We start from the raw sequence: 20020 nt of genomic DNA on the forward strand, positions 1-20020 counted from the left end.
AGAAGATGCTACAGGCAACAACTTCATTCTGATCGTGTTTTTTCTGATTTTTCCTTTTTAAAGTCTGAGCAGCACAGAAAAGTCCAAAGGATTCCCATTCCTGGGAAGCCAGCAGTGGATAGATGTGGGAGAAATGGATATGTCCTGATAGATCACATTGATAACCAGATATGCTCATTACAGACCCTAAAATATACACAGTACCCCAATATAGACATCCACATGTACAGCCAGAGTCAGTCCCAGGGATGCTGGCAGCAGGAGCAGACACCAGGAGTGGGGCTGGGGGGCACATCCCGCTCCTCCGAGCCCCTGAACACGGGGATGGGGACAGGCACGGGGGGAGATCCCAAATGTCTGGCAGCTGGGATGGGGTCACATTCCTGCTGCCTGGCCCTGCCTGCCCGGAGGAGGTATGGCTGTGCCCAGGGTGGCACGGGAAGAGCCGGGCACGGAGAGCTCCGGAGGGACGGCGGATCACGGATCATGCAGGACAGGGGCTGAAGGGCTGATGCAGGGAAGATGCTGCCAGGCAGCTCTTTGGCTCTGCCAGCATTCCAAAGTTTCCTGGCACAAAACCCATGGCAAAGACCTTTCCCAGCAGAGCACGACACACTCACCACGTATTTTCCTTGCCTCTCCTAAAATATCCCAGCCTTTCTGTTCCAGCTGCCTCTTAGGCTTGGAAAATACCTCAATAATTAATTTAAAGGACATCCTGATAATCTCTTTTCCATTTTGAAACCCTCAGGCTGTTGCCTTGGAGTCGTTTCCATCCATCCTTCTCCAGAGCTTGCCCAAACAACGATCCTGGTTTAACTGAACTTTTCCTCTTCCTGGTTTCTCCATCCTGTGGCTCTTGTGGAGAAGTTTTCCACATCAAGCTGAGGAAAGCACGAGAAACTGGGGGTGTCTTGTGTAAGAAGCTCCTGGAAGTGACAGTGCCGTGTTTGTCCTCTTTGGAGACCCCCTGTGCAACCAGGACCCCCCCAAATCGCTGCTGGTGCCCCTGGGAGGGCTCAGGGGGTTTTGCTGCTCCCAGAAAGTGCAGATGGATTTTCCAAGTCCTTGAAGTTGCCGTTTTTATGTCACAATGAAGCCTGGCCCCCTCCCCCAGCCCACAAGGGCACTTCCCAAAGATGCAACCGCAGGAAAACCGACGATGGGTGGATGGATCCGCTCGGCCTCGGCTCCGGAGAAGGCCGAGGGGGTCTCTGCTCGCACATAAACTCACCACATTTCACCCTTCAGGACCTTCAGCCCAAAAACTTTCAGGTGGGGATTACTCTCAAGTCAAGTTTGTGTTCGGATCGAGCACCTGGAATTCCTGGCACGCTCGCTGCAGACGAGACGCCCCCCAAACCCAACCCCAACCCCCCGTGTCAGATGGTGAGGAGCGGCACGCAGCCCACGCCCACGCCGCCCTCGTGGCACACCATGGGCGCCATGAACGTCCAGCGGTTGCTCTCGGGGTCGTACATCTCCACCGAGCTGAGGTTGGACTGTCCGTCGTAGCCGCCCACGGCGTAGAGCCGGCCGCAGTTGGCCACCAGGGAGACGCGGCTGCGCCGGGTGTTCATGGGCACGATCAGGTACCACTGCTCGGCCGCGGAGCTGTAGAGCTCGGCGGCGCTCAGGAAGCCGGAGCCGTCGTAGCCGCCGCAGACGAACATGCGGCTGCCCAGGGCGGCCGCGCCGTGCCGGCACCGCTTGTTCAGCATGGGCGGGACCGCGTGCCAGCTGGACGTGTGCGGGTTGTAGTACTCCACCTGCCAGGGGGCACGAGCGCGGTCAGGGATGCTGCTGCTGCCTTGGGAGTCACCCTGGGGTATCCCCCCCCCCCCCGGGGTGCTGGCACTGCTGGGGCACCTCCAAAGCAGGGGCAGTTTGGGGTTTGTTGTGTTAAATCAGCAGGAGCAGCTGAGGGAGCTGGGAGGACTGAACAGCCTTCAGTTAAAAGTTCGGCTGTTATGGGATCGGTGCCTGAAGGGTTTGGGTTGGAAGGGACCTTAAAGCTCATCCAGTGCCATCCCTGCTGTGGGCAGGGACGACCTCCACTGTCCCAGGCTGCTCCAAGCCCTGTCCAGCCTGGCCTTGGACACTTCCAGGGATCCAGGGGCAGCCACAGCTCCTGTGGGCAACCTGTGCCAGGGCTTCCCCACCCTCACAGACAGGAACTACTTCCCAATATCCCACCTAATCTCCCCTCCTTCAGCTCAAAGCCATTCCCTGTGTCCTGTCCCTTCATGCCTTGTCCCCAGTCCCTCTCCCCAACTCTCCTGGAGCCCCTTTAGGCCCTTCAAGGGGCTCTTTGGAGCCTTCTCTTCTCTCTCAGCCTGTCTCCAAGGGGCTGAGAGAGGGGCTCCAACCCTCAGAACATCTCCATGGCCCCAAATGGATAAATGAGGCACTTCTGTTCCCCCTCAGGTTTTTCTGTTATGGGTGGAAGTGACACAGTTTGGTGGCATGACCACTTGGGGCTGTTTGGATGCCCAGGGACAGGACATGGAGGCTTCCAGCCCCAGCTGAGTTGCAGGGGCTGAGCCCAGCCCAGGCCCTTACGCTGTTGAAGATCTGGAGTCCGTCGTGCCCTCCAGACACGTAGATCCGGCCCTCGAACACGGTGACTCCGGCAGCGCTGCGGTTGGAGCTCATGGGGGTCACTGCTGTCCACCTGGGAGGGAGAGGGGAGAGGTCAGCACGTCCCACAGATCATTCCAAGCTTTTCTAGTGCTGGATTCTACCATCTCTCCTTTGCCCACTCCTGCCCAGCAGTGCCAGGACACGGAACACCGGAGAGGAACCTTCTGGAAAAGCTCTGGGACCCCAAGGGCTCTTACTTGTTTGTTTCTGGAGAGTAGGACTCCACTGAGTTGAGGGATGAGTTTCCATCGTAGCCACCACACACGTAGATCTGTCCATCCAGCACCACTGTTCCCATGGCACTGCAAGGAACAGCAGGACCCTGTGAGGTGGCTGGAGGTGCTGTCATCCTGTCCCCAACGCTGTGACCCCAAACACTGTGCCTGTGGCATCCCAACAAACTGCTTTTTCCCCGGATTCACCTCCAAACTGCTCAGTCCCACTTGACCTCTGAGCTCACAAAGGGGAAAGGTGCTCATGGCAGGAACACCTCAAATCCTGGGTGTGGATTTGGGCTGCTCACAAGAGAAAAAGACATTGGGGGGCTGGAGTGTGTCCAGAGAAGGGAATGGAGCTGGGGAAGGGGCTGGAGCACCAGGAGTGGCTGAGGGGGCTCCAGAGAAACCTGGTGAGGGGCACGTACACCCTCCACCCCTGCCCTGGACAGCCTGGGCCAGGGCTGGACAACCCCTTCCAAGTGGAATTTTTCCTGTATCCAACCTGAACTCTCCTGGCACAGCTTGAGGCCATTTCCCTTGTCCTCTATCCCTGTTCCCTGGGACCAGAGCCCGGCTCCACTAACCAAGGAAATCCCAGCTGCCTCCACTCTGCCCCACTTCTCCTTTCCCATTTCCCACCCCACACATCCTGCCAGGTGCCCACCACCTGCCACCCCACTCTTCCTCCAAAATCGTTTCTCCTTGCCTTTCAAGAACCACTCTTCCTCACACCTCGTTTTCCCCTGCTTTTCCAGAAGTCTCCTCGCTGTGAGCTGCACCTACCTCCTCTTACTGTTCATGCTTTCCACTTTGGACCAGGAGTCGGTGTCGGGGTTGTAGACCTCCACGGTGCTGAGCCTCAGCTGGCCGTCGTAGCCGCCGATGGCGTAGAGCAGCCCGTTGAGCACGGCCACGCCGACGCGGCTGCGCGCCGTGCCCATGGGCTGGCACTTCTCCCAGCGGTTGGCAATGGGGTCAAACACCTCCACCACGTTCAGGGAGTCGCCTGCATAGAAATTTGCTACTCAAATTAAAAGAGGGAGACCTGATGAAGCCCTAGGATGGTGAGGGGGGTTTAGAGTGGTGCCTAAAGATGGGGTCGGCATGGGGAATTTGCCGGCTTTTCTTTGGGAAAATATCTGGGGAAAGATTCGACAAGACCAAGTGCAAAGTGCTGCACCTGGCTCCCTGGCAGTGTCCAAGGCCAGGCTGGACAGGGCTTGGAGCAGCCTGGGACAGTGGGAGGTGTCCCAGTGGAATGGGATGATTGTCGCTATAGGACACAAAATAAAACAATGTGGACACGCAGCTCTCCAAGGCAAAAAAGTGGGTGTTTAATTTCTGACTCTAACACTTATAGATTTCCAAAAGTGACAGTGGATTGGAGGGTGACAGTGCCACCTCTCCAATGACACTGGACAAACCAACAGTCCATCAAACTTCTCCTCCTCCATAAAAGAATGCAAACCAGTAAGTTATTTACACAAAGTGCATGAGAAAGTTCGTTACAAGAATGTAAACATCAGAAGGCTCAGAAAATCTTAAAAAACCAGGATGATAGGATGATCCTTAACGACCCTTCCAACCCAGACCATTCTGGGTTTCTCTGTCCTATCCTGGGCTCTCACATCCTATTCCAGCCTTCCTGCTCCCCAGAGACATTTCCCAGCCACATATCCCTGCTCGCCCCCAGAGATGCCACTCTGAACAATTCCCATTGTTCCCACACTCCAAAAGATCAGGGAACATCTCCAAGCTCTGCTGTGCTCTGCACGAGGAGCCTGGACAAGTTCCCTCTGTGGAAGTGGCACCTCCACTGTCCTCCAAGGGGCAGCAGAGACCTGCAAGTCCCATCTGTGGTGTCGCTGCTTCCGGGGAGGGCAGCTCCTCCATAGAAGTGTTTTCCTTGGTCACTTTCTGTTCCCTTTTTATGCCACCGTGAGGTTCATGCCAAAGTGCTGTGACCCCACAACCCCAACAACATTGTAAAGATCCCTGCAAGTCCTGCTTGGGGCTCCAGGCCCATCAAACTCTTTAGGAATATGTCCTAAGAAAGCCTCACCTGGACAGGATTTCAGAGGGAATATGTTAAACTATGGGCACAACCACCCTGAGGGTGTCACCGGAAGGGTCAAAGTGCTGCATGGAGGAGGAGAAACTGCTCCACGCTTCCACAGGAGGGAATTCCAGCATCCCATCATCTCACCCAGCCCCTGGTGGTCTTTCCACTGCAAGGTACCTGCTGAGTTGAGTCCCCCCACGGCGTAGATCAGCCCCGCGATGGACGTGCAGCACCGCGGCCGCGTCTTGAACGCCGGCAGGTGCGGCCGGCGCTCCGGCATCAGGTGGTAATCCTTGGCCTCGTCCACCAGATCCCTGAAATCCAACGGTGGAGTATTAGAGAGGAGATCTGGCTGGCTGGAGGCTGAGATTGCAGGCTCTGACTTTGCCTCCCTGCTGCCCCAGGCTCACCTGCACTTGTGGCAGCAGCGGACCAGGTCGTCCTGCTGCACGCGGTCGGTGAGGAACTGCGGCCGGCAGAGCGGCAGCCGGATCCGGGACAGCAGCTCGGGCAGGAAGGGCTCCCTCTGCTCTCGCTCGAACCTGATCCAGGCCAGGGCAGCTTCAAACACCTGCCAGGAGACAGCAGGGGCAAGGGGGACTGTGGGGGTTGTGCAAGTGGATGGGTGTTGGATTAAGCTCTTTTCTGACTCAGAGATGGGGTAACTGAGAGCTGTTTTGAAAACTTTTATTCCATTTTTAGTCTCATGTGAAGAGTGAGACAATACAGATGTTATAATTCATGCTATTACAATCAAAACCCAACTATTTCCTAATTACAATACATTAGAATGTGTCTTAGCTTATCAACTTTTACCACACTATAAATACTTTAAAGTTAATAATCTAAAACTACCCTTATGAGTAGTTTTATATTATTAACATCTTTCATAGCTCTATTTCTCCAAAATATCCACTATTTACAAAACTATCCTTTAAAACTTTTTTCTAGCTCCATTTCTCTCTCAACAATATCTGTTTTCTTCCATGGCATGTCTAAGCCAACATTTCTTATCTCAAAGTTTACATACAAATAGATACTATGTGAACCTTCTGTCAAACTTTAAAAATCCTCTACAAATTCATTTCTCACAGATGGGAATGAAATGACATGAAATCTTGGAATGGTTTGGGTTGGAAGAAACCTCAAGGATCATCCAGTACCACCCCCTGCCATGGGCAGGGACACCTTCCACTATCCCAGGCTGCTCCAAGCACCAGTGTCCAACCTGGACCTGGACACTTCCAGGGATCCAGGAGCAGCCACAGCTGCTCTGGGAATTCCATCCCAGCCCCTCCCCACCCTCCCAGCCAGGAATCCCTTCCCAATCTCTCATCCATCCCTGCCCTCTGGCAGTGGGAGCCATTCCCTGGGTCCTGTCCCTCCATCCCTTGTCCCCAGTCCCTCTCCAGCTCTCCTGGAGCCCCCTCAGGCCCTGGCAGGGCTCTGAGCTCTCCCTGGAGCCTTCTCCTCTCCAGGGGAATATTCCCAGCCTGGCTCCATGCAGGTTTCTTTCCCTGCCTTTGACAATCCCGATCTCCTGTCCCGTGGGATGGGACATTCAGCACAGAAGTTTGCAGGGAGATGAGGGAGCTGCAAGGAGGATTTTGGCCGAGGAGGTGGCACAGAACACAAAACTGTGTTGATTTAGTGAGAGAAATCTGCAAACTGGGAAAGAAGACTGGGAATGGTGCTGCTCCATGAGAAACCAGGAGACAGGTTTGATGGCAGGGCTCCATCTCTGAATGACTGCACTGGAGACACCTGGAGCTGAGCAGGTCCCTTCAGGCTCTGTCCCAGACACTGCAGGGGACAGTGAGGCCCCTCTCTGAAGCCCCACTGGATGACTCCAGCTACAAAAGGATCCTGGTGCCCCCTGGTCCCAGCCTAATTTGGGATCCACATTCCTGAGTTCACAGGACTCCCCACTGAAGTTACTGCAGCCTTTATGACTGACCAGAACAAAGTCATCAACTCTTCCTTGCATAGGGGCATCTGGACTTTCTCCCAACACAATTCCCAAACTTTCCATGCAAAAATGCTTCTCCAACAGCACCACAGGGTTAAAAACCCCAAACCAATTTTCTTCCTCTCTGCAGGGTGCTACTGGAATTTCTGAAGGGTGGGGCTGGCAGTTGCCAGGGCAAGGGGACATGTCCCCAGGATGGACTCTTTGGATTCTACCTGCTCTGGGAAAAATAGAGTGAGGAATTCTTGGTATGACACAGGAATGTGGCTGGAATGTGGGGCAGATTCCCCTCCCTCCCTTGGCCTGATTAAAGAAGCACATTTTTACCCTACAAGGAGAAGCTGGAGGTCTGCTCTGCCTTTGTCACCTCCTCAGGAACAGCAGGACAGATTTCCAGGCTCAAGGACAGGCTCTGCTTTCCCTGCTCACTGTCAGCCCACACTGATGGATTCTCAAGGCTGTGGGAACACCCTAAACTCCTCTCACTCCCACAAACTCCCTGACAGGAGGGTGCAGCCAGGTGGGATTCCAGCTCTTCTCTTGGGGAACAAGGGACAGGAGGAGAGGAAACAGACTTATGTTGTCCCAGCAGAGGTTTAGGTGGGAATTTGGAAAAATTTCCTCATGGGAAGGGCTGTCCAGATGTGGCACAGCTGCCCAGGGCATGGTGGAGTTCCCATCCCTGCAGGGATTTGAAAGCCATGTGGATGTGGCACCTGGGGACATGGCCAGTGGTGGCCTTGGCAGTGCTGGGGGAAGTGTTGGACTCGATGCTCTCTGAGGGCTTCACTGATTCTGTGATCCTAAAAAAGCCCTGCCTTCTGTTTCTTTAGGAACAGGTCAGTCTGGAGCAGGCACAGAAAACCATCACAGCTCTGTCCAGCACCTCTGAGTGTCCCCACTGTGCCAGGAGATCTCAGCTTCACTCAGCCCAGGAACAGGACAATTCCCATTCCCATTCCCGTTCCACTCCCAAGCAGCAAGAAACCCCTCAAGGTCAAACCTTCCTTGGCCAAGCCCTACCCCAGGTACCCACCTGCTCTTCAGACTTCACGTTGAGCTCATCCCTGGAAACGAGCTCCAGGACATCCTCGAAGGGCAGGGCCAGGAACTCCTCGGACATGGAGACCTCCACGAAGTGCTGGTGGATGAAGCTGTTGGCAGCGTCGTAGAGCACCGTGCACATCATGGTCTCGGCAAACTGCCGGACACCCAGGCAGTTCTTGGGATGGAGCCTGCAGCAGAAGGGAGCAGGAGAAAACAGGAATGTCAGGCTAATGGAGGAGAAGATGGCTGCTCTTGGATCCCTGGGAGTGTCCAAGGTCAGGTTGGACATTGGGGCTTGGAGCAGCCTGGGACAGTGGGAGGTGTCCATGCCACGGCAGGGGTGGAATGGATGGGATTTCAGGTCCCTTCCAACCCAAACCATTCCAGGATTCTGGGAAGCAGAGGAGGACACTCAGTGCAATGGCAGATGTGCCCTGTCCTCTCCAGTGATGGCCCATTCCAGCTCACCCAGGAGCTGCCCTGCACAGGGAGCTCCAGGTGAATCCAAGGCAGAGCCACAGGATGGAAACACAAATGTCCCCCTGTCCCTGGCAGAGAGGCATTGGATAGATCCAGGTGCCTCTGGGAGCATCCACAGCTTCCCTGGGCACCCTGTGCCAGATCCTCCCCATCCTCCCAGCCAGGATTCCCTTCCCAGTCTCCCATCCATCCCTGCCCTCTGGCAGTGGGAGCCATTCCCTGGGTCCTGTCCCTCCATCCCTTGTCCCCAGTCCCTCTCCAGCTCTCCTGGAGCCCCCTCAGGCCCTGGCAGGGCTCTGAGCTCTCCCTGGAGCCTTCTCCTCTCCAGGGGAGCATTCCCAGCTCTCCCAGCCTGGCTCCAGCCCTGGAGCAGCCCTGGGGCCTCCTGTGGATCTCTGCAGCAGCTCCAGGTCCCTGTGCTGTTGGGTGGGGAACTGTCACATGAGGGTGACTCTGAGGGCTTGGTTACAACACAGCTGCCTAAAAATATCCCAATTCTCAATTCCACTTGAGAAGGAGAGCTCAGTGTCCATGTCCCAGCTCTCCAGGGTGGCCAGAATCCACTAAGTTTTGGTTATTAACCAAACTGGCAGCTGTGCACTCAAAGCCAGGAGTTCACTTAGGACAGCTGGCTGCTCCTGGTGCGTTTGGGAGAATTTTGGTGGCCAATCCCTGTATTTGGTGAGCGTGCTTGACATCACACCACAGAATGCCCTGAGCAGCTGCAGAGAAGACAGGCTGGGAAAAGCGAACACATCAGACTCCCTGGCAGGGCTGAGAATCCATGTGGAATGTGGACAGAGTATCCCAGCTTTCCATTTCCACACTGTGCTGCTGGAACAGCCAAACACCAGTGAGGAAATTGAAGAACCTGGGACCAGTTTAGGGCTGTGCCACAGTTTCCTGTCCAGCTCCTGGGCTGAGGCACTGTGTTCCTCCCCTTTAGCACACATGGCAGCAGGAAGGGCAATTCCTGCCAGGATGGGCTCTCAAAAAGGGAAATGTCTCCTCAGTTTTGCTCTGAGTTTTGAATCTGTGGCTGGCCAAGGTCTCTCACTGAGTCCCCATAAAGGAGTGATGGGTTATTCTGAAGGAAATGAGAGTGGTAGGAGAAGGGGGCATGGCTTCCATTGCCAGAGGGCAGGGATGGATGGGAAGGAATTCCTGGCTGGGAGAGTGGGGAGGCCCTGGGGTGGAATTCCCAGAGCAGCTGTGGCTGCCCCTGGATCCCTGAAGTGTCCAAGGCCTGGTTGGATGGGGCTTGGAGTAGCCTGGGACAGTGGGAGGTGCCCCTGCCATGACAGGGGGGATTGGGATGGGCTTTAAGATCCCTCCCAACCCATTTAGTGTTCCATAACTCTACAGATGCCAAGTTTTGGGATGCACACTCCTCATCCTGCTAGAAGGACACATCCTGCTCCTCCCAAGCTGGACACAGTGACAGAATCTCACTGCTGCTGGGGAGCAGCTGGAATCCCCCCAGAATCTCCCTGGAATTCCCCCAGGATCCCCCCAGCCCCACTCACCTCTCCCTGAGGAAGGTGCAGCAAGCGTCCTTGATGTTCTGCAGCTGCAGGAAACTCGCCCCCATGAGCAGGGACTGCACATTCTGCTGGTCTATGGCCAGGTGACCGTTGTAGGCAAAGTTGATCAGAGCCTCCAGAGCACTGAAAAGAGGGAGAAAGGGCAGAAAATGCACTGGAGTCCAGCTGGGATAGCACTGCCAACAGCAGGATGCTCTGTGGGATCACTCCCACTGGGAACAGGCTTTGAGCCTTGCACACACAGCGAGGCAGGGCAGCTGTGGTCCCTGGGGTTTCCCCAGGCAGTTTTACCTGGGATCCATGCCCTGCATGACAATCTCATCCTGCTTGCACTCCATCATGTCGTTGGTGAACATGGCGTGGAAGTAGGGGATGGACGCTGCCAGCACGATCCGGTGAGCGCTGAACTTGTGGTCCCCCACCTAAAGCAGGGAGAGCAGGGAGGAGAAGGGATCAGCACCAGCCACTGCTCCAGGGAGTCCCTGCAGCTGGGACAATTCACCTGTGCAGAGCTTTGGAAGGAATTAGAGACAGGACCTCTGGGCTGTCTTTGATGTGATTTATTTTCCTGTCTTGCACACGGGCAGGAAGGGTGAGCTCGGCTCACACCTGCACTGCACGGCTCAGGAGGTCACAGCACCCTCGGTTAAAGACCTTTTAAGGATTTATTGACAATAAAACACTGCCAACAATGATATTTATGTTGTTGACCTTCGATATTATATCCTTAATTATATCCTAAATATTAACATTATATCCTTCAATCTTTTGTCTTATGCTAGAGTGTGAGCTTTCTTAGCCAGCCATGTTATGGCACACAAACCCACAGTACTGCATTCTAAACTCCTTGTTTACCTCTGTAACTGCTTTTATTTTTATATCTTGAACTCTAAAACTCTTCAAAACTCTAAACTTTCCTTTGCTTAGATCAACGTGTCTCTGCTTTAAACTACAAATCCACATTCTCCCTTCCAGCACCTCCGTTGGGAAACCTTTCCCAAGGTCTCAGATCAAATCCTGGGTTTAATTCTAAAATTTGGCTAACAGACCCAAAGTTCTGAGAGTTCCCTGCATTTTGGATTCCAACATGCAGCATCCCATGAGAGGATGGAGCTCCAGGCCACCTCCCTGGCCCTGGAGAGGAAGGAATGTTGGCAGAGCAGCTTCCCACCCTGACTTCACACAGAGAGCACAAACTCCAGTCTGGACAGAGCTTTAGAAACACAAAAATACAGCAAATTTCATAAGGCAAGGCCATAAAGGGAAGGGATTCCAGAACCTGGGAGCTGCCAGCCCCTCCCCACATCCCTGGGATTTTCCTTCCCTCCATCCCTGCCAGGTGAGGACTCTCTGTGTCCCCAGGTGCTGCTCAGGACAGGGAAGTCCCTCAGGACACTGCTGGAGCTCTGGGTTTGGGAATTCCCAGAGGGAAGGGCTGGCACAGTGTAGGTGTTGTTGTATTCATGGAAGGGATGGGATCATGACTAGATTAAGAACGATTTCTTGTTTAGATAACATCAGTCTCAAAGGGGATGAGATTTATAAGATAGCAAGCTGTCAGCCACAGTCTAAGATGGCAATAAATTCTTTCTTGTAACAGTATATAACTTTCTAATCCAATGGACAGTTGTTATACAGTATGTTTTGCTCTTTTAACTTATTATCTTTATATTTTCTACTGTAATGTGGATGCTTTTGTCTAATAAGATTTTATTATATATATATACATGTTTCTATTATGATATCTAAACTCTTATTCTATATAACCATATTACTACATTATTATATTATAAAACCATTACCTTATCTAATACAGTTTCTTACTTATTTAAGGCATATTCTTACTTATAACTATAGAAACATAACTTATAGAAAGTTAAATATAACTTATAGAAACATAACTAATAGAAGGTTATAGATATATAGAACTTATAGAAACATAACTAATAGAAGGTTATAGATATATAGAACTTATAGAAACATATGTTTATGATTTCTCTGTTCAGTGTCTGTGTACCTTGCTTCCACATCAATCTAGGCTTCTTCTAAGGCTGTAATTTTGTGTTTGTGAGGATTTCTATCTTTCTGATTCCCACAACACAGAAGCAGGCACAGCCTGGGTGACCACAGGGACAAATGTGCTGCTTGGCCTGTCCCCATTCCAGCCTGGAGGCTCAGGAACACCCTCCCTGCTCAGCACTTCCAGCCCATCCCTTGCCCATGGCTGAGGCCACTCCCTCAGCAGCTGCTCCTGGCCCAACCCAGTGATTTATCAATAATAAATCCCATTATTGATACCCCTCCATGCTGCAGGGAAATCCCTTCCCGTGTGCCTCAAACATCCCAACACACAGAAACACTCCAGTTTTCCTTCTGCTGCTTCTGAAAGGTGAGGGAACAAGGCCTCCTCTTATCTCTGAAATCCTGTAAGGAATTCACTCCAACTGGAGCAGTTCATTTGGTTTGTTTGGATGAGTGCTCCCATTCAGGCTGAGTGTGCAAGAAAAGCAACATTTTACTTGACTTTCATTTCCCCCTAAGCTCAAGCTGCCAAAAATCACAACTGTCCAAATCTCATTTCAGCTTTTTAATAAATGAAACGTGGTGCTAAAATTGAACAGGCACCTCTTAAAGTGAAACACCTGCTTCAAATACATACAGTGACCTCCTATTTATAGGCAAAATTATCTTTATAACTAAAGATAACAGGAATTTCAACACCAAGGTTATATTTACTCAAGCCCCAAGCCTGTAGTGTGACCCAAGGAGGAGAAAAAGGCCCTTATTTCAGAAAATAACTGTAATTTACAGAGCCCAGGTGGCAGCTCTGGGCCCCTCATGGCAAGAGTGACATTGAGGAGCTGGAGGGTGTCCAGGGAAGGGAACAGAGCTGAGAAGGGTCTGGAAAACTCCTGAGGGAGCTGGGAAGGGACTCAGCCTGGAGAAAAGGGGGGTCAGGAGGGACCTTGTGGCTCTGCACAGCTCCTGCCAGGAGGGGACAGCCAGGGGGGTCGGGCTGTGCTCCAGGGAACAGGGACAGGAGAGAGGGAATGGCCTCAGGCTGGGCCAGGGCAGGCTCAGGGTGGAAATTGGGAAAATTTCCTCATGGAATAAGGGGTGAAGCCTTGGAAGGGACAGCCCAGGGCAGTGGTGGCTCCCCATCCCTGGTGGGATGTGACATCCATGTGGATGTGGCACTTGGAGACACGGTCAGTGCTGGGTCATGGCTGGATCCAAGAGGGCTTTTCCAACATAAACCATTCCATGATTCCATGCCCCCAGTCCCTGGCCAAGGGTGGAAGGTTCCAGCAGGCTGCAGTTCCAGGGCTGCACCAGAGGAGCTGCCACCAAACAGCCTCATGATCTCCTACACAGCTGGGCTTTGCAGAGCAAACATCCCCAGGCATCCTGAAAGATTCCTGTGGGATAAGGACAGCTGGGATCAACCAGCACTGGGATGAAATCCCTTGGGTCTGGGATTGCCCAGTGCTGCCCCTCCAGGTGCTGCCAAACTGGGAATGGTCCCCGTGAGCAGGAGATCCTCAGAGCTGCAGCAGCAAAGAGCCTGGGAAATACTCCCTGGTGCTGGACAAGACAAAAGCTGGGATTCCTTCTCTTTGGAACTTGCTACTGGAATGGTGGAGAGCCCTTGGGGAGATGGAGAAATTGGGATCTCTGCTCTAAAAGCATCATTGTGTTCATTTCATCAGTGCTTCATGGAGAGTCCCCAAGGAACAGCTGCATTTCCTGCTGCAGGCAAAGGACGGGATTTTCCTGTGGAATATGGAAAATCCTTCCAAGGATGAGTCCATTCAGCTCATCCTCGTATCTTCTTTCTCAAAGTACTCCCTTCCTCCAGAGCCAAAGGCTCTCCCTTTTCCATGACTAAATTAATGCACTTTCCTGATGGAGTCACCTAAGGAGAAAGTGGGAAAGAGCTCATCCCCTTCCTGGTACTGATGCCTTGTGCAGGCTGCCCTGGAGCAGAGGCTGGGCAGAGCTAAAGAATAGAGCAGGGATTGATTCCAAGGATCTCCTCCATGGATGCACCTTGGGCAGCAGCAGAGCCCAGCCAGGGCTGCACCCAAGATGACCCAAAATGGCCCCAAAATGCACCAGCGCTCCCGGGGTCTCTCCCTGGGATCAGCTCTGCTCCATTCCCACCTTGCAGTTCATTGTCCCAGCCCAGCTTTAGCCCAGGCACTCCCACCCTGCTTGTTTTTCTCTCTCCAGCCCACGGGGTTTGTGCTCCTGGGCTGAGATTTGGCTCATTTGCCCTTGGTGCCCAGCTGGAGCAGGAATTGTTTTGTCTCCCTGCTCTGGGCACAGAGCTCACCATGCCCTGATGGGAAGCTCAGACCCACACACTAAAGCAGCACAGAATCTGAAAAATATAAAAGCAAAAACCTCAGGCATCAATACCATTCCAGGATGTTCTGTTTTACAATTTATAATTTTAGGTCCTTTGCTTTTAAGGCAAAAGATTCTGTTTTCCAGAAGAAGGAGCTTTGCAAGCATCCCTCCTGAGCCCAGGAATCCTGGAATTCCCTTCTGAGTGGGTGACAAAGGAATCTGGCCCTGGACACCCCCACAGCCCCCAAATGCTAACAAATTCCAGGGCACAAGGAGCCTTTCTCCAAGGAAAGGGTGTAGGTGGGAGAAAGGCATTTCTGTGCTCCTGACGTCACCACCCTGCAGAGCTGAGAACTCGCTGAGTTTTGTGCTGCAGAGGTCTCAGAAAACCCCAAATCCATCTTTTCTGTGGGATGCTGGCACTGAGAGCACAGAGAGGCCAGAGCAGAAGCAGAGCGGGTGTCCAATCCATCCCAGCCCTATTTTGCCAGGAAGAGGTAATGGGATGCAGCTGGATCAGGACAATCCCAAACACAAATCCAGGCTGGGGGGACAAAGGGGACAATGAGAAGGGAAGGATTTGGGGCTGTTGGTGGATAAGGAGCTCCACATTCCCTGGCCAGAACCCCTCCTGCCCTGGGCTGATCCCCCAGTGGGGGCAGCAGGAAAGAGGGAATTCTGAATGGCTTCCCACTGCCAGAGGGCAGGGATGGATGGGATATGGGGATGGAATTCCCAGAGCAGCTGTGGCTGCCCCTGGATCCCGGCAGTGTCCCAGTCCAGGTTGGACACTGGGGCTTGGAGCACCCTGGGATGGTGGGAGGTGTCCCTGCCATGGCAGGGGTAGGAATGGGATCATCCTGAGGGTCCCTCCAGCCCAGAGCATTCCAGGATTCCATGAGAATGGTGACCAATTCCTTTGCAGCAGAGGACACATCCCCTCTGGATATACAACAAAGCCACACTCCCAGAGAACTCCCTGCCAGCTCAGAGAAACCCAACTGTTTTTTTGGAACTCCAGTCCTTCCACTTCCCACAGGGACAGGGAGCATCCTGAGAGGATCAGCTCCAGCCCTGCCCTCCTCAGTGCTCCTGAAGGGACAGCAGAAAGGAATTTTGTGTTATCCTGGAACTAAAAATCCTCATATTTTCTTTAAGAGGAGAGCTGACGGCAGCCGAGAGCTCGGGGGAATCACATCCAGGCAGAATCCCAAAGAATCCCTGTCTGCTGGGGGACAAGGCTGGAATCACAGCCTCATCCTGCACAATGCTCTCCTGTGCACAATGCACCATCTGCTCCTCCAATCTCTCCCATAAAACAGATATTCCCTCTCTTTCTAGGCCTCTTTTCCTGGAGGATCTCCCAAACATGCTGCAACATCTGCAGCACAGCCAGGCACTGAGTTTTCAAGGATCCTGCTGGGATCAGGCAGGCAGCCTGAGCTGTCTGGAATTCCACTTATCCAGAGGCTCCTCCACCTCTGCATCAGCTCTCAGGGGTGCAACTGCTCCTGTCTGGGGGCTTGGAGTGAACAGTCTGCTCTGGAAAAACTGGGATCAGGGTGGGAGAGAAGCCACCAGGGCTATGACCCGTTGGTGGGGTTGCACACAAAGCAAATATTGTACCCTCTCCACAGCTGGGAATTATTTCAGTTTGCCAGACCTGGGTTATATTTTAGGAGACTTTTCTAATTAGTCCTGGAGTTAGTCATGGAAAAATGGCATTGGAGTGGCTCAGATCCACAGGAGGAGTTGCAGCAGCAACAGGAGCTCACACCAACTCTGTCCAAGGATTTGGGGAGGCACAACCCTTCCCTCCTGCTACAGTTTGGCCAGGATTTCTGGAGGTGCCAGCCTGGCACTTGGATCATTCTCCCCTGGCTCCAGTGGGAGCCAGCAGGAGCTGGGAAGGGATTTATTCCCTGTTAATCTGTAAGGAAGGAATAGGATGGATCCGTTTGCCCTGGTTTCTGCATTCCAGCAGCCTCTGATGTGTCCCTAGAGAGCGCTCGGACCTTGGCCTGGAGCACAGACAGCACATCCCAGAAAACAAAGCTGCCCAGGCTGCTTTCATCCTGCAAGGATGAAACAATTCCAGAAACAATGCTCAGGAAGAACACCAGCACTGTGCTGTTAAAGATCAGATCAGGATCTGCAGCTCAGGGAAGGATGGCCCCGAACGCGTGAGCCGGAATTCTCGGGGTTTTGCAGTGTTTAGTTGGGAGCTGTGAAGGGAAAAATACTGGAAATCCACTAAAAATAAGGAGGAGAGGTTCTGAGAGAGGAATTCTGCCCCTTGACTTGTCCACAGCTGGAGTTCAAAGCCTCAAACCTCACCACATTAGAAAAAAAAAGAGCTCAGAGCCTCATTTCTGCTCTGTCCATGATTATTCCAGGCCTGGTGTTTCCCTGCCCCTGTGGAACCTCCATCACCTTTCCCATCACCACCAGGACTGGATGAGGAGGAAAGCACAGCTTCCCCTCCCAGAACACAACTGGGATGGGGATCAGCTGGGGAGAAGGGCTGGCTTGGTTATTTTATGGCCACACCAATGCCCAGCCCAGTGAATCTCAGAGAAAGCAGAAATGTGGCTTTGCTAAGCAAAAATTCCCATTTTTTTTCCAAAGGAAAAGGACTAACCACAGCCTGAGGTGTGTCTCCTCCCTGCAGTCCATCCATGTGTGCTCCTAGCAAATGAATATTTAATTAAACATTTCGGAGAAGCTCCAAAGGGAGCTCTGAGGGAACATCAGGAGCAGCCCTGACCTGCAGCTGTTAAAGAGACAGGGAGAGAAAAGAACTTCCCAAATCCAGGAGCTGGAGCATTGGGCACATCAAGACCCAACTTCTGGGACAAAGGGGTGTTTGGAAGCTTTTTGGTTTAAAAATGGGACAGACAAAAAGTAGCAAGAGTGGAAAAAAGGGGAAGAAATTCACTGCAGTGGTATGGGAGCATCAGGATCCACCTGGAGGTTCCTCTGGAGTGGACCTGGAATATTTCTCAAAGCTTTTATCAGAGACTCCTGGAATGGGCTGGGCTGGGAGGGACCTTGAGGATCATCCAGTGCCACCCCTGCCATGGCAGGGACACCTCCCACTGTCCCAGGCTGCTCCAGCCTGGCTTTGGGCACTGCCAGGGATCCAGGGGCAGCCACAGCTGCTCTGGGAATTCCATGCCAGCCCCTCCCCACCCTCCCAGCCAGGAATTCCCAATTCCCAGTCTCCCATCCATCCCTGCCCTCTGGCAGTGGGAGCCATTCCCTGTGTCCTGTCCCTCCATCCCTTGTCCCCAGTCCCTCTCCAGCTCTCCTGGAGCCCCCTCAGGCCCTGGCAGGGCTCTGAGCTCTCCCTGGAGCCTTCTCCTCTCCAGGGGAACATTCCCAGCTCTCCCAGCCTGGCTCCAGCAGAGGGGCTCCAACCCTGGAGCAGCTCCATGACCTTCACATTCCTTCCTTATTCTGGGTAAGAATCACCCAAATTCTGTCCCTGCTGGAAACCCATCCTGGATTTCCAGTGGGAAAACATTCCTGAGGCAGGGCCAGTTTGTGCTGGCTGAGTTTGGGGGGCCTGAGTGATCCAAAGCCACCTCCAACTTCCAGCTGGGACAAACTCCTGCTTGAAGCCCCAGCAGCTGGAGCAGCCAGGCTGTCCTGGGAGGGGCTGCACTAATCCCAGAACCACCTGGGCACTGGGAGAGGGGATGGCCAGAGGCAGCACAAGGTGGGATATTTTCACAGCATGACTCAAGACAAATGAATGAAATGCTTGGAATTCCAAGCCCTGGGTGTAGGAGGGAAAGCTGGAATGCTTGAAACAACAGGGACAGAGGACTGACAACGAAGCAGGTGCTGCTGGCATCTGTCTTGGGGATTTTGGGAAGGAATTGCTCCCTGTGAGAGTGGGGAGGGGCTGGGATGGAATTCCCAGAGCAGCTGGGGCTGCCCCTGGATCCCTGGAAGCATCCAAGGCCAGGATGGGGCTTGGAGCAGCCTGGGACAGTGGGAGGTGTCCCTGCCCATGGCAGGTGGCACTGGATGATCCTTAAGGTTCTTTCCATCCCAAACTGGTCTGTAATGGTTTTGACCTTCCCTAATATGTTTTAAATCTCTGTAGGGATAAAGAGGATTTAAACAGCTCTTTGCTATGGAAACTCCACAGAAATGGATAATTATTCACAGGAATTTTAGAAACAATGGTGAGGAATTTATCCAAGATAAGACTGGGATCCTAAACCTCCTCCTATTGTCTCCCAGAAACGTGGGACTGCCAGGATCTGGTCATCTCCTGCCACACCAACACCCAGTTTAATCCTACAACCACTGCACTCTGCATCCCAAACCACCTTTGCCACAGAACTCGCCCAGGTTCCAGCCCAGACTGTCACCACCATCGCCCTGCAGAAGGAACGAGCTCTCCCAAGGAGGATCCCAGCCTCAGCCCCTCCTCCCGTGTCCATGGAATGCTCCCCTCCCCACACCCCGGCAGGCCCAGCCTCCCGGCAGGTTTCAGGAGGCTGAGTAGGCAGGCAGCACCTTCCCGGTTAATTAAAGCGCAGAGTTAATTGTGCAGTGACTCAGAGCTGCGTGTGGCTCCCAGCCCACCAGCTCCTGCCAGTCTGCAATCCTGAGGGATTCCAGCAGCTCCTGCCTGCACAGGACACCCTGCCAGCCCCCCCGGCAGAGCCAGGGACACGATCCTGAGCGGGGATTAATTCCTTGGAATGCTAAGAAGGGATGGTCCCATGAGGGAATGGTTTCCTAGGGAAAGGTACCCAGAGGTCGGTGCCTAAACCTGGATCCACAGCCCCTCCGAGACCCCGCGGGGCTGGGGAGCTCCCACACCCCTGGCACCACCGAGGGGCTTTGGGGGGGCTCAGCTCTGTCTCTGCTGCCAAAGCCGTGGGAAGGGAGGATCTCAGCTCCTGCTCCTGCCCCCTTCATCCCCCACCAGAGGGGTCTGGGGGAACTCCAGCTGCCTCCTTCCCGCTGGAAAAGAGACTGGGGGGGTCCCTCAGCCCCCGCTCTTGAGGGTTGGGGTCCCTCCTCAGGGGTCTGGGGGTTCCTCAAGAGCCCCCTCCAGAAGCTGAGGTCCCTCAGCACCCCCAGGAACGGGCATGGGGGGGTCCCTCAGCTCCCCCTTCCGAGGCTGGGGACCCTCAGCCCCCCTCAAAGGCTGTGGGGGTTCCTCAGCCCCCCTCAGGGTCCCCCAGATGCTTCCTCAGCCTCCCCCTCCCCAACACCCGTGACCTCCTCAGGGCTCCAGGTCCCCCCTCAGCGTCCCCTCAAGGACCGAGGTCCTCCCTCAGGAGCCGGGGGGGTCCCTCGAGGTCTCCGAGCCCCCTGAGGGGTCGGGGTCCCTCAGCCCCATCAGGGACCGGGGGTTCCTCAGTGTCCCTGGGAGCCCGAGCTCTCCCAGCCCCGCTCAGGCCCCTCCGGGCTCCGGGGCTCCCTCGCCCCCCCCGACCCCGGGGGCCCGGCCGCACCTTGAGCGTCACATCGCAGAGCTTTCCCTGCCGCCGGATCTCGCCCATCACTCCATACCCGCGGCTGGGCAGGTCTCCCACCGAGAAATGCACCAGATCCTCGGGATCCAGCTCCGGGTCCGCCACCGCCGCCGCTTCCAGCATCGTCCCGGCCACTCCCGTCCCGCTGCCGTCTCGCTTCGCCCCCGCCGCGCGCTGACCCCGCCCGGCCGCCGTATGGG

At 54.0% G+C, this 20020-nt stretch overlaps 1 protein-coding gene across 2 annotated transcripts; it reads right to left on the reverse strand.

The window, feature by feature from the left end:
- Positions 1-22: 22 nt before the first annotated feature.
- KLHL18 (kelch like family member 18) lies at positions 23-20011 on the reverse strand. Of its 2 annotated transcripts, none has more exons than XM_030238779.2 (10): positions 19800-20011; positions 10255-10385; positions 9946-10086; positions 7929-8127; positions 5334-5494; positions 5101-5237; positions 3645-3867; positions 2841-2945; positions 2563-2674; positions 23-1769 (listed from the first exon to the last, which is right to left on the reverse strand). In XM_030238779.2, exons 1-10 carry the CDS (start codon positions 19941-19943, stop codon positions 1383-1385), a joined length of 1740 nt encoding a protein of 579 aa, XP_030094639.2. In that variant the 5' UTR covers positions 19944-20011; the 3' UTR covers positions 23-1382. The 2 variants fall into 2 exon arrangements, with proteins under 2 accessions (XP_030094639.2, XP_050827170.1); XM_050971213.1 differs by having other exon boundaries at positions 3645-3882.
- Positions 20012-20020: the final 9 nt, after the last annotated feature.

Source organism: Serinus canaria, chromosome 2 (assembly GCF_022539315.1).
Source record: "Serinus canaria isolate serCan28SL12 chromosome 2, serCan2020, whole genome shotgun sequence".
Classification (NCBI taxonomy): domain Eukaryota; kingdom Metazoa; phylum Chordata; class Aves; order Passeriformes; family Fringillidae; genus Serinus; species Serinus canaria.

What these genes read in the sequence shown, in the direction of transcription:
- KLHL18 (XM_050971213.1), bottom strand. Translation starts at nt 19,943, where the DNA reads ATGCTGGAAGCGGCGGCGGTGGCGGACCCGGAGCTGGATCCCGAGGAT. An exon ending in ATGCAGGGCATGGATCCCAG is followed by an intron (nt 10,087 to 10,254) that starts GTAAAACTGCCT and finishes CCCTCTTTTCAG; the next exon opens with TGCTCTGGAGGCTCTGATCA. An exon ending in AGCATGAACAGTAAGAGGAG is followed by an intron (nt 2,946 to 3,644) that starts GTAGGTGCAGCT and finishes TGTTCCTTGCAG; the next exon opens with TGCCATGGGAACAGTGGTGC.